The sequence below is a fragment of the Bos indicus x Bos taurus genome, chromosome 20, assembly GCF_003369695.1.
Source record: "Bos indicus x Bos taurus breed Angus x Brahman F1 hybrid chromosome 20, Bos_hybrid_MaternalHap_v2.0, whole genome shotgun sequence".
Taxonomy (NCBI): domain Eukaryota; kingdom Metazoa; phylum Chordata; class Mammalia; order Artiodactyla; family Bovidae; genus Bos; species Bos indicus x Bos taurus.
The window spans coordinates 3,079,247-3,093,432 of NC_040095.1; the positions used below are offsets into that span (position 1 = coordinate 3,079,247).

The 14,186-nt window shown below is 38.7% G+C and overlaps 1 protein-coding gene across 2 annotated transcripts; it reads left to right on the forward strand.

The window, feature by feature from the left end:
- The first annotated feature begins 555 nt into the window (after positions 1-555).
- On the forward strand, positions 556-13,456 carry NPM1 (nucleophosmin 1). Of its 2 annotated transcripts, XM_027520069.1 has the most exons (11): positions 556-718; positions 2,496-2,575; positions 3,132-3,251; positions 3,544-3,637; positions 3,834-3,940; positions 4,036-4,106; positions 7,582-7,636; positions 7,989-8,072; positions 8,825-8,926; positions 10,680-10,754; positions 13,084-13,456. In XM_027520069.1, the coding sequence occupies exons 1-11, from the start codon at positions 661-663 to the stop codon at positions 13,120-13,122; spliced, it is 885 nt and encodes a 294-aa protein (XP_027375870.1). In that variant the 5' UTR covers positions 556-660; the 3' UTR covers positions 13,123-13,456. The 2 variants fall into 2 exon arrangements, with proteins under 2 accessions (XP_027375870.1, XP_027375871.1); XM_027520070.1 differs by lacking the exons at positions 10,680-10,754; positions 13,084-13,456 and adding an exon at positions 9,930-10,250.
- The last annotated feature ends 730 nt before the right edge of the window (positions 13,457-14,186 follow it).

The window sequence follows — 14,186 nt, forward strand, 5'->3', positions numbered from 1 at the left end:
TTTAACTTTGGGGAAACAATGAATTCTGAGCCCAGGTCTTCAGGCAAGTCAAATAAAAACCCGCAGTGGTTATGCCTGTGTGGAGGCCTACGAGGCACGAGGGGATGGAGAAAGGTGAATGGAGCCGCTCTCCGACCCACAACCAGCTCGCCGTCCAATACTTCTCGCCCTCCAGTACCTAACACAGCTCAGCGTTGCCGGCGCCATTTTGCTGGGTGGGCTGCGCAGGCTTTTGGCGCAAGGCCCGCGCGCCAGAGCGGGAGAGGACGTGGAAGGCTTGAAGGAGGGGATCGCGCACTACCCGGGGAAGCACGCCTGCGCACCGGCCACAGCTGCTGCGGAGGGGTGGGGCCGGGGTACAAGTGCGCCTGCTCGGTGGGAGCCCGCGGAGTACCTGAAGGAGGTGGGGGGCGAGGTAGAAAGGAGTGAGGTTGAAGAGCGCTTGCGCGCGAGAGCGACCGGGAGGGGCGGGTGCATCGGAGCACGCGCGCGGAAACGGGACTTGAGGAACTCTCGCGAGATCTCCTGGGTGCTATATATGGACGCGGGGAGCCCGCGTCCTTTCCCTGGTGTGATTCCGTCCTGCGCGGCTGCTGGTTCCAATAGTAGTCGTTTAATTCCGTCCGGCTTCTCTCCCACATAAGTGCGTGCAGCCAACCCATGGAGGATTCAATGGACATGGACATGAGCCCCTTGAGGCCCCAGAACTATCTTTTCGGTAACTGCTGGGGGCTTGGAGCGAGGCCGCGGAGGGCCTGGAGGCTTTGATGGGGGGGTGGAATCATGTTGAGGCCTGGGTTGGCGGAGAAAATTAAGCAGGCTGGAGGTCTGAGGGAGTCGGAAGCGAGCTGCCAGGATCCTTCAGCCTGAGGGATGGGGATCCAGGAGAGTCGAGCCGGCAGCACGGAGAGGGTGGGAAGGAGGAGCGGCCTGAAGGCTGGGGCATGAGCGGTCGGGGCCTAGGGCCTGAAGTAACTTGGGAGCGACCGGTTGAGAGTTTGGCGTTAGCTGGCATGGTAGAACTCCGGCTACAGTTATTCTGGGGGCTTTGTGAGTTGATAGGCTTCTGATTCCGGGCGGGTGCCTGATGCTGGTCTCCGGGTTTGTGGTGCAGGAGGTTGTATGGTTTCGGGGTGTGAGGCCTGAGCCTCCTTTCCTAACGAGAAGATGGATTGAGCATGGCGTTGTCATCGGGCCTCAGGGTCAGGAGCTGTGGGGCCAAGACTCGGTCCCGTTGCCTCGGCCGGTTGCACGGGGAGGGGAGGCGCGGCCCGGCAGGGCTTGAGGAGGCCGCGACCGCGGGGAGCACGTGGTTGCCACGTGGTTGGGAGGAGGGGGTGTGGGAGCTACATCCGGGGCTTTCTGGTGTCTTGTCGCCCCCGAGCCCGGCGACTCAGGGCTTAATTGAGGCTGGTGGGCGGGAAATGTTAGGTGAAGTGGTTGGTACCGCTAGGACTCTGGAGGTCTTTGTTCAGTGCTTAACATCTATGTTGGTAGTACTCGTTTAGAGAATCATTTTTCTAATTTCACCGCGCCCACTTTACAGATGTGGTACTGAACTTAGAAGCGGCTTAAGGAAAATTAGACGACCCTTGCTTCCAGAACTATTGCATTACAAATGATTTGGGGCGGTAGAGGGAGACCAGCGAAGGCAGCCTTCTGTAAGGTTTTGGGTATTTCCCTCTCATGCACAGTGTAGCATACTAAGGGTCTTGGTTTTTCAGTCTCACTAAACTTAATTGTTGAAGCCATTTCCTTGTGTCAGGCTTTGAGGCATCTCTTCCAGTAACTATTAGATGGTAATTATTTAATTCTGATGGTATATCAAATAACTGCCTATTCATGAATGGTAGTAGTAACATGCACTATATACGTTAAGGCTTTTATTCCTAGCATTTTGAAAAACTAGCTTTTCGGATCTATTTCTATCAAAATTTTTATGTTAACTCTATTGGAAATATCCTTAACATATTTCCATGTTTTAACTGCTAAGCAGAATTTAATGTACATAATTTCTGACACCTCAAAAGTGGAATGTTGACCCCTATAAGGAGTTTAATTCTACATTTGTAGTTTTTATGCTACAAATACAAGCTGTGGATGTAGGTGTTTGTGTAACTCTTGGCACTTCTAAATTTGGTTGGCACTTTTCTTGGGAATTTTGGTAGGTAATCAACTTTTTTAAATAGTGGGATTTTATCAGCATTGTTAGGATGGGTTTCAATTCCAGCTTTACTAAATTTTTGATCCTATTTCTGAGACTATGTAGTTGAGAATTAAATAGTGTGGGGGGAAAGTGAAATTTATAACGCTCTGTATGGATTTTATTTGATGTTGATAAACTTGTGTTCAAGAAATCCAGGGAGTGGTACCTCTTCCCTTTTGGTAGCTAGAATAGTAAAAATTCCTTTATGAGTTAATTCTTTACTTACACACACTGAAGTTTCAGTGTTATTTTTCTCCTTGTTACAGTTGGTTTTGTTCTTCATTTACAGGTTGTGAACTAAAGGCTGACAGAGATTATCACTTCAAGGTGGATAATGATGAAAATGAGCACCAGTTATCTTTAAGAACGGTACTTAAACTTTTAAAAATAAATTACATAACCTTTCTTGATTTCAGCCTCTTAGTTGTTATTACTTAAGTGTGCCTTAATACTTTATAGTAGTTTTTTTCTGAGTTATTGTACATACTTGATTTTCTAAATGTGTGTGACAGGAAACTTGGCCTCTTTACCACTTACTTGGCAATTGTAAAGTCCAGTCACACTGTTCAGCTTTGCTTATTTGTGTACTTCGCTTCTTCAGTTGGATTAAAAAGCCTTTTAAGAGAGTGATAGATACAGATATTACTTTGTTCCCCACAGACAGCCTAAACCTAACTTCTAAGTGTCTAGTAAGTGTTAGGTGACTTATACTTTGCATGTGTGATGACATAAACATCTGTGTTATCAAATGTGTTTTTCTGTTTAGATTTACTGAATCTTAGTCACATAAAACTTGAAGACAGCATTGTGCCCAAGTCAGTTTCTCTGGTCAGTGGTAATAATGAAAGGTTGTAATTGTCTGCTTTTAAAAACAACTAGCTTGAGGGGCTTATAGAAAGTTGAAGCACTGTTTTTCTCTTTACAGGTCAGTTTAGGGGCTGGAGCAAAGGATGAGTTACATGTTGTTGAAGCAGAGGCGATGAATTATGAAGGCAGTCCAATTAAAGTAACACTGGCAACTTTGAAAATGTCTGTACAGCCAACGGTAAGGGCGCGTTAGGACTTTTAGTCTAATTTTGTCTGATTAGATTTTATTCCAATTCTGCCGCATTAAGGTGGATATCATTTAGGTTACTCTTCTGTCACTGGGGTGACTGATAACTCTTGAACATGATGGTAGCTGCTTGTTCATGAAAAAACAGGCTCACTGATTTGTTCATTTGGCTGATGGGTTTGCTTGTTCAGAAACATTTTAAAGTTATGAACAGATTTCATACCAAACATGTAACCTTTTATTTTTTTTCCACAATATTTAATGGTTTATAATTTCTTTTTAGGTTTCTCTTGGGGGCTTTGAAATTACACCACCTGTGGTCTTACGGTTGAAGTGTGGTTCAGGGCCTGTGCATATCAGTGGACAGCACTTAGTAGGTATGTTACACTATTCTTTTTAATGCTGTTGCTTTGTTCCCAATTTGGACTTTATAAAGTATGTTTAGTTCTGGTGCTACTGTCTGTAACAGGTTCAAGTGGGAACCTAGTAATTTATAACTAGAAAAGCAGTGTTTTTTTCCCTGAGTTCTTGCTGTTGAGTTTTAGTAGTGGCTAATAAAGAAATTTATTTTAGCCGTGGAGGAAGATGCAGAGTCAGAAGAGGAGGAGGAGGAGGAGGTGAAACTCCTGAGTATATCTGGAAAGCGTTCTGCCCCTGGAAGTGGTAGCAAGGTTCCCCAGGTATGGATGTAATTTACTACACATAATGTATTCTTTCCTTTAGTTCAGTAGTTTGGATAAACACTTATGAGTGTATGTCCAATTGTTTTTTAAAGAAAAAAGTGAAGCTTGCTGCTGATGAAGATGAAGATGATGATGACGATGACGATGATGATGATGATGAAGAGTAAGTAGTAAGCCCTTAGAAACTTGACCTAGTCGTATGGGAGTGGTTATGAAAAACCATTTATCAAAATCATCATGTGGGATTAAGTAACTGTTTTACACAAGAGGTGAATGGTCAGTGGTTGTCAGTTTGTGTTAAAGGATGAGGTATGTAGCATTTTCTAAATATATTTGACTAGGTTCCTTTTTTTTCCATGAGGAGGATTTAGTGGATACATTACTGTATGCTGAGTCTGCTGTATTTTATTATTGTACAGTAATAAATGGGTTAGGCCTAAAAAGAATCTGAATAGCTCCAGCTGTATACATTTTGTAAGTTGTCACATGATGATTTTTTTCTCCATAAAGTATTTTGGCCCATGGTTGTCTGGTCCTTAGGAGAGAATTAGATTCTAAAAGGGAGAAGGGTTTTATTGGAGAGTTTAATGATTGTAAACAAGATTTGATATGTTTGTTAACTAGGTTGGACTATGGTAAAGTTACAAACATGCTATGGAATAAAATGCTAGTCATAATCAGTCTTTCCTAATAGCAATATAAAAACTTGTTACTATTGTATGTTTAATTGCCTGTCAGCTTTGTTCTTGAGTTCTCATGTTGGTGCATATATACTGAAACCAACTGAAATTGGAATCTAAGATAGACTCTGAGAGAACATGCACTAATGAAAAATTATATCTGCAAATCAGATTTTCAGTAACCTCAACTAGCCAAGCTGGTAGTTATTTAAAAAGGTCTTTGAGCATGATAATGAAAGCAGAAAATAGGAAATTTTAAATTAAATGCTTAAGTTCTAAGTTACCTGCATATCACACAACAAACACAGTATAGTTGGTGTTTGTTGTTACTTGATTATTCTTGGGCTTTCAGGACTTCCTATCTTTAAAAGGGGTAATTCCTGATGTAACTACCGTGTAAGTAGTTGGTCTTCTTGTCTTCCATGTCTCCTTTAAGTTTTCCTTAGTTAGTTGATCAGGGAGGAATGAATAGTATAGATGGTAACCAGGTCCAAATCAGGAAGATTTTTAGTAAAAGGGGGAAAAAGTATATAGTCAGATACATGAGTAAGTAGAGGCAGTTAATAGATCCATTGAGGGTACCAAGTTTTAGATTCTGTTGGTTAGGAGACAGTGATCAATGGGTCCTGTTTTGGGGGTGGAAAGGGTATGGTGTGGGGTTGGTTGACTTGCTGTTGATGTAAGCAAGAAAAGATGAAGACCATTTAGTACATTAAAAGTTTAATATGGCCAACACAACACTGTTAACTATATTCCAGTATAAAAAGTTTAAAAGTTACGGTTTACAAATGCGGCCTTGGTAGACTATTGTTACTCTGAGGGGCCCAGGGAACTGTAACGGGTAACACTACTCTAAGGACAGTTTTTGGGGCCCGGAAAGTGTTAGGTACTCAAGCCTGGTTGACCTGGGCCCCTGGTCAACCAGGGGCCCAGGTTGGGCAAGAGTGGCCATTCTCCAAGTGGCCCGTGCTTAGGGCGGGGTCCTGATGCTCCTTGGGCTGTACTTCCAAGTTTTGGGTTTTCCCACAGGAGCCAGGTCAAGTGAGTGGGTGGTGGAGACTGTTCTGGTTCTGCATTGAGGTGGCAATGGGAAAAGTGGGGTTCTCCAGAAAAAAACACTGTCTCCACCTGTTTTATTAGGCAATATTCTGATAAGTGAAACTGCTTACAGTACTGGTAGTAGCTGTAGACAAATCATTGTCATCTTAGTTTTCATTATGGGGTAGCACATGTAGTTTTTGTGTGCTAGGGCCTAAATTGATAAAAGTCACTGATAAAAGTCACTTAAAAGATTTTATATGCTTTTAATGTAAAATGGTACTTCATGCAGTTAACACAGCAGATGTTTTTCTCTGGTATTGGAAAAGAGGTGTTTCTTTGGTTGAACGTAGATAAAGTAGTCTTATTTTTGAGACTATATATATAATATGCAGTTTGTGAGGTAATTAAAATTTCAAGCAATTCCACTATTTCCTGTTTCAGACTTGTGGACTTCTCTAATAATTGGATTCCACCCCCCACCCACTAGTTTGCACATTTAGAGTGTACAATTCGGTAGTTTATGGTATATGCCCAGTTGGGCAGCCAGTTTCAGAACATTTCATCACCTCAGGATGGTATAACCCCTCATTTTCTCCAGCTCTAGTCAACCACTAATACACTTTTTTTTTTTAGATTTGTCTGTTTTGGATATTTCATATAAGTAGAATCATAATATGTGCCCTTTTCTGCTGGTTGGTTTCACTGAGCCTCAATGTTTTTAAGATTCACCTTTGTAGCTGTGCCAGTACTTGTTTTATATTATTGAGCTATAAGAACTTTTGTATGTTTTGGAAACAATCCCTTAGAATTTACAAATGTTTTCTCCCATCCCATGTATTGTCTTCTCTGTGTGACAGTCCTTTACAGACAAGTTTTTTACTTTCATAAAGTCCAGTTAATTTTATTATTTGTGATTTTGGTGTCAAACCTAAGAAACCATTCCAGTTTTATAGTTTTGACCCATGTTTGATCTTTTATCCATTTTGAATTTTGTATGTACTGTAAGGCAGGGGCCAGTTACTGTGAATACCCAGCAGTCCTAGCACCATTCGTGAAAGATCTTACCCACTGACTGGTCTTTCCCCCCTTTTTGAAAACAGTTAACTGTGCTTACATAGTTTTGTTTCTGGACCCTTCAGTTCCATGTCTGTCCTGCCACTAGTAAAACATTCTGATTTCTGTTGCTTTGTACTTTTTATACCTTAGTTTGTAATTACTTAACATGAATGCTTCAACATTGTTCTTGCTCAGGTACATTTTGGCTTCCTTGAGCTTCAGTGTTAGTTTTAAGATCAGTTTCTATGGAGAAGCCACCTAGGATTCTTTTAGGGATTGTGTTAAATCTGTAAATTAATTTGGGGAGTTGCCATCTTAGTATTTACTGGTCCATGAATGTGGGATGTTGCTATTTTAATTTCTTTAACCCTATTTACATTTTTCAAAATCTATTTTCAGTTGTAAAAAATAACACTCTACCATCTTAACTATTTTAAGTGTGCAGTTTAGTAGTTTTAATCATAATGACATTTTGTTTAACAGCTTCAGCTCATCTTGTAATACTAAAAACTGTAACCGCTGAATAAAAAGTCCCCATTTCCACCTTTCCCCTGGCAGCCACCCATCTTCTGGTTTCTGTAGAGTGATTGCTTTAGGTAAACCTCAAATTAGTGGAATCACAGAGTATTTGTCTTGTGACTGTCTTGACTGTCTCACTGAGTGTAATGTCCGTAAGGTTCATCCATGTGCTGCGTTTGACAGGATTTGCCTTAAGGATTGTGCTTTTAGTTCTTTTGTCGACCCTCAAAAGTTTGATTTGCTTTGATTGACTAAACTTGTAGGTTCATCCACTTTTCTAGATAAGCTTTCTAGATTTGTTGAGTACATTGAATAAGTAATAAGCACTTACTTCATTTGTAGTGATGATGATGACGATTTTGATGAGGAAGTTGAAGAAAAAGCTCCAGTAAAGAAAGTAAGTAAGATACAGTAATTTAAGATTGTTTGAAATAGTTAATAACAAAAGGTGGGGATTTTTTGATGCCATTGTTTGATGGTTATCAAAAGTTGTCATAGAAGATGCTGATCTCCTACTTAAAATTGCTCTTGAGTAGGGCTATTTTGGAAACATTCCTAATAGTGAAGAATTAACTTGTTTTCTTTGTGTAATAGTAGCCTTCTCCCCATTAGCCCTTTTGTGAAAATGATTATTTTATCTTAACCCGACTGCTGCTTTTACATGGTTTGGGCAGTTTAATTTGCAGTAAGTCTGTTCTGTAGGGAGGGGCATTGATTAAGATTAATGTGATGAATTTAATTAATTGCAGTCTGTACGAGATACTCCAGCCAAAAATGCACAAAAATCGAACCAAAATGGAAAAGACTCAAAACCGTCAACACCAAGATCAAAAGTAAGTGGTAACATACATACTGATGCAAGCTTCATTGAAGTAGTTAGGTTCTACTGCTCTCATGAAATTTGGTAGGTCTTTGGAGAAGGACTTTAGGGTGTCAAGAGAGCTAAAATGTGCTTATTTTGTTGGCATTCATCCTATACTGGACAGTTGACCCTTGAACAACAGTTTTAAACCGCCTGGGTCCATTTATCACGGATTTAAGTGGTAAACACTACAGTAGTGCACACCCATGGTTGGTTCAGCCTGGACGCAGAGGGATCGCAGGTGTGGAGGGCTGACAGTAAGCTAGTAATACGCATATTTCTGACCGTGGTGAGTGCTGGGGTCATCTGTTGACATTCACAGGTCAGCTGTATATTGCAGCTGGCTTTCTCAGAAGGGAGAAAGCCAACAAAGATTTCTGTGATACTGTGTTTTTTAAGGGTTCTTGCTTATATATAAAAGGTATATTTATCACATAAGGCAGTTTCTCACAGCTGGCTGCATATTGGGAGATTTTCTCTTAAGTTCTGTGGAATGGGCCCCAGGCATAAAACTGTAATACCTTCTATTCATTCTTGGGTGCCTTCTAGTTTCTTATTCATTTCGTAAGGAATAATTTAAGGGCAAAAATAATTGTTCAGATGAAATAATTTATACTGGTAACTCAACTCTGGTGTATACACACTTTTTTACAGTAAAGGATTTAAGAATTTTATTTATTGAGAAAATCCAGATACTGTGTTGAAATTTACTTTTTCTTCCAGGGTCAAGAATCCTTCAAAAAACAGGAAAAAACACCGAAAACACCTAAAGGACCTAGCTCTGTAGAAGACATTAAAGCAAAAATGCAAGCAAGTATAGAAAAAGTGAGTAAAATAATATTCCTTAAACTTTCTGGGGATTGGAACATGACTGTTTCTCATTTTTTAATCCTAATATACCTGCCCTTTTGTGGTGTGAAATTTTCTCAAAAATGGCTTACTAGTTTATAATCTCTGGTGATTTTTTTTTTGTATATTTAAATTTACATATGCTTTATTTTCCATTATAAAAGAAATACAAGTAAGTTGATTGTAAGATATATTCTGACTTTAGATGTTAAATTAGACCATGTCCCATTGCCTGTTCTGTTCATAACATGCCACAGTACCAGCAGAGGGCGTATGAGTCTTCTAAAATTGCGAACAGCTGGGAATGTAGTCTGGCTGTTACTGTTTTTTTTTTTTTCAATTACTCACTTTTGACTAGTCAGAAACATTCTTCAACAAATGAATTATTTCTTTTTGCCTTTTGCACCAAGGTGTCACCAGTCAGTACATATGATACTTGAATATTTGAATGACAAACATGTTTACATTTAGTTATCTTTTGTCTTAAATAGTGGCCACATGTGAGAAAAAGATTAGCTTTTGTTCTACTTGCTTGATTTGGAGTTGGGCGAATCTACATTTCATGGACTTTAGTGAACTCTGGAGTATGGCGTAATTGATTTAAATGCCTTGAAACATTTGAGAGGAACCTTTAAAATTCTATGAACAATATTAATATTCTTAGACCTCAATTATTGAAAATAAATGTAGAATTGAGAGGAAAAGTTAATGACTCCTTTTCCCTTGATTTCTCTATGCCTTCTAGGTTCTGCAAGGCTTCGGTAGATTTCCTTTCCTTATGCAGTTATGAGTCAGTTGGAAAACTAACATTTTAGAACCAGAATGTATTTCTTGACTTTGTTTCAGTACTGCTGTAAACCTTTTAGCCTTCCTGGTATCACTGCTGTGTTTTTATCCTTTGCATACAGTGCTAGACTGACAATTTAGATATCCTCCCCCTCAATTTTAATATGGTCCTATCTCCTTGGTTTAATTGCAGGCTCATTGAACAGCCCTGGGCACTACTGATAAATTAAGCCCAAAGATGGGGAGAGGAAAAGGAGAGACACATATAGTCCAAACTGAGTATCATCAACAATCCAGACTGAAGTCTTCTATTTTAATCTCAATCCCCTTTCCTGATTGGCCGCCCACCCACACCCCTTCCAACACCCCTTCCAGGCTGGAAGCAATCAATTGATCTCCTAAAATACTTTGCCTGCTGTGATTCAGTGAACCTTATACTTTGCTTTCTATTTGTGCAGTTGCCTCACCTCTGACCATGTATTTCCCTAGCTGCTCAATAAATATTTGAATCAAATAACAGATGTGGCAGTAATTTAAAAGTGTAAATTAAAGTGAGGTTTATTTTATAGGTGATGAGGCAGTTAAGAACTCACCGCACCTGAAACTCCTTTATCTTTCTAAACTGCATGGAAGATTTCAGGTTAACAGTTGTTGCCACTTGTGTATATGATACTCACAGTATGTTTTTTAGAGTGGCTGGGAGTGGGTGGGTGGAAGTCAGAAACTTATTCTGTATGGAAGACCTAGGTCCTAATACACTCTGCAAGTGTCTTTCTAGGCTTTTTTAAAAAAGGATTTATTCAGTATTAAAAGATTTGAAAGGACAAGGAATGATCACAAATAATCCCATGTAATAAATAGCACGCAAATCTTTGAGGAATTTCATAATGATCTCCCTCAAAAAATGCTTCTATACTTAGCCTTAATGCTTTTGTCTCCATAGGGTGGTTCCCTTCCCAAAGTGGAAGCCAAGTTTATCAATTATGTGAAGAATTGTTTCCGGATGACTGACCAGGAGGTAACTGAACTTTCTGGAGACATGACCAAATCCAGAATTTTTATTGTGATTTATTATGGTTGTTTAGTCTCTTTAGGTATTGGCTTCTTTTAAAAGGTTCCTAACCACAGACAACACTTCAGATTAAATACATGGAAACTCTTAAGAATTTAGTTGGCAAAAACTGAGAAGATAACTTTTTTAGTACATTTTTCCCAGCTTTTATATAGTTGGTAAATTATTTCTTGGTTACTGAACTCAGTTTGCTTTTGGTACTATGTTGGCTAAGGAAATGAGCTGTGGTTTTCCTTGCTGCTCCATTTGGCTCCTTGGGGCAGTCTGGTCTTTTTGCTTTCTTACGAGTTGGCAGAGATGATTTTCTCCATAGATGTTATGGGAAGTACATGTTGCTGAAATAGACCTAAGTGTAAAATCTGGAAGCAGGAAGCCAAATTGTACTCAATATATTGATTTAGATTTTGTATTTCTTAATATAAAGGTATTTTCTCAGTAAAAGAAAAATCATGCATTTATTTTTACTGTCTTCTGGTTGACGACTCAGGTTGTAAAGGAAAATGTAAAAGCTGTTAGGGTTGCTAGGCATTGTGTACATACAGGACATGGTCTGTGTTGTTTTTGTCAGGACTCCCTAAATCTCCTGTGTTCAGCTTTATTCAGTAAATTAAGAAATTTGTTATTAGAGCTCTTTTTCTGCCATAATATTTAGTACTTAGATCACTTAATGGCAACACTTTACGTGAGTTGAGCCTTCATTGCCATGGCCTTGAGATAATCAGATTGAATCTTTTTGATTCTTTTGGTTGCTGTTCTGTCTTTATGTATATTTGAATTCCAGAATGCCAGTGTATATTCTGAATAGCGGGCATTTTAGTAAAAATAAAAGCCCTTTTAAAATGGTGCAGTAGATAATTATTAATTCAGTGTTGAAAATCATGGCAAGTGAGATATATAAATCATCATCTGTAACTGGTAAGCATAAGAAATACATAATTTAAGCTAATACCAAAGGAAGTGGTAAAATACAATTTTTGATTAAGAAAAATGCACATGAAGATAAGAGTTGAAATCGCAAAGGCCTTCCAAATAGTATAATACCAGTCTTGTAGCTGAAATGACTGAACTCACTGCTATCAGAAGTATTTTCTGACTTCAAAACTGAAAGCATATTTTGAAGTGCCAAGATGAAATCCTGTAATAATGAAAAATATAACTCACTTCACTATTAATGGAAATTACCAAAACACTGATGGCATCACATTTTTATTGCATAGTTGCAGATACGAATAATCAGTGTATAAAATACCTTCCATTGCTTGTGCAGTTTTTCTTTCGAGTTGTTTGTGAGAATTAAGCTAATAAAATCTAGATGGGACCTGAGAAATAGCAACCTTTTGCAGAAACTCTTGAATTAGACTTAAGAAAATGTACTACCTTTTGAGGAAATAATTGCAGATAAAAGTTTTGCTGAATGTTTGTATAAAGGTGCAAACAATGTTTGGTCAAAGTTGAAGCATGAATTATTCAGAGGTCAGTATTCTCTATAAAGCAGGTCAAGGAACATCTGATAACCTTTTGACTTTTTCAAATACTATGAAATAGTTTGATATTTGTATTTAACTTAATGATTAGAGAATGACATGATATTCAGTTCCTGTTGATTTGAAGCACTGCAGTATTAGTTTTTAGGAATGGAAAGACAAGTCATGGAAGATGGTTTTATGTGTTTAAACTGGAAGAGCTTGTCTGAGTAACTAACAGAACATGTTATATATACTGCCTCATATGCCTTCTCATTAATAAAATTGGATGTGACCACTCTAGAAACTTCCAGTGTACCAAGATAAAAGCCTAACTAAGGAATTTGTAAGCAAATTCTGTAAAACAAGGAACTATTAAGATACATAGAGATAAAGGAGGCTATAACTGGTATATTTATATAGCTTATTTCAGGTAAATGTAATTTTTTAGTATGTGTCCCATGTACGGGTGCATGTTTTTCTCTGAATTTGGCTCTAAAGCAGGTGGCATTGAGGCAACATTGACCAAACTAGTCTTGATTTCCTTAGCTAAATGTCTAAGCTGTTAAGTGTATATTAGTATGAAAGTGAGTTTGCCTACAAGAATCATAAGATTTTATGTTCAAATTGAAGTATTTGAAATTAAATTATAAGTTTCCTTGAAATCAGTTATTAATTAACTAGAGTGAACCTTTTTGGTGGTGGAATGAAAAATAGCTATTTTGAATTGTACAAAGAGACGAGGTTTAATTTATTGGTGTCTATGAAGTGTTGTGGTTTTTCAACCACATTTCTTTTTTTTTTTTTTCCAGGCTATTCAAGATCTCTGGCAGTGGAGGAAGTCTCTTTAAGAAAATAGTTTAAACAGTTTGTTAAAAATTTTCCGTCTTATTTCATTTCTGTAACAGTTGATATCTGGCTGTCCTTTTTATAATGCAGAGTGAGAACTTTCCCTACCGTGTCTGATAAATGTTGTCCACGTTCCATTGCCAAGAATGTGTTGTCCAAAATGCCTGTTTAGTTTTTAAAGATGGAACTCCACCCTTTGCTTGGTTTTAAGTATGTATGGAATGTTATGATAGGAATAGTAGTAGTGGTGGTCAGACAGATGGAAATGGTGGGGAGACAAAAATATACATGTGAAATAAACTCAGTATTTTAATAAAGTAGCCCTGTTTCTCTTTCTATTATCCTCTTTATACTTTGTTAAAGAAATACATTTACATAATCAAATGTTCCTCAGACCTTCCTACCACCCAACCTAGCCTTTCACTCCCAAAGAAAACCTGGCATGTTAAATAGCCTGCAGCGGCCTTCTCAGCCTGGCTTCTCCTGTGTGAACCGGAACAGAAAATGCTTTCTGTGGCTATCTTTTCAGTTTATCCAAAATAGTACATAACATATTTGAGATTCTTGGGGGAGGATACTTTACTGCATGTAGTGGTTACACTAGAGCATTTTGGGACTAATCCTTAGAACCCCTTTATGGGACTAATCCTTAGAACCCCTTTAACTGTCTTAGCAAGATTCAGTTGCATGACAGGGCGGGATTCCCCTTCTACCTGTTTTGCCGTCGTGTATCCTCCAATAGCTTCTAAGATTGCTTTATTGATGCTGTTCTGGAGTTTTATGTCTTGCAGTCTTCTGGACCCTGGGTGGACTGTGGGTCTAGTCTCGAGACTCAGGTGTTTTCTTGGGAGGTTTAAGCCTCCTACTAAACTCCCATCCATTCTTAGGCCTTCCGTATGATTCTTTGTTTATCCTCATTCCTTTTTGTTTAAACTTGGAGAGAGACTTTATTTTCTGTCTTCAAATTTGTGTTTTCTTTTTTTAATTTCCAAATGTTCTTCCTTGGTTCTTGCGATGTAGTATCTAGAGTCTGAAAAAGACCTTTCTTATCCATGCACTGTTTACT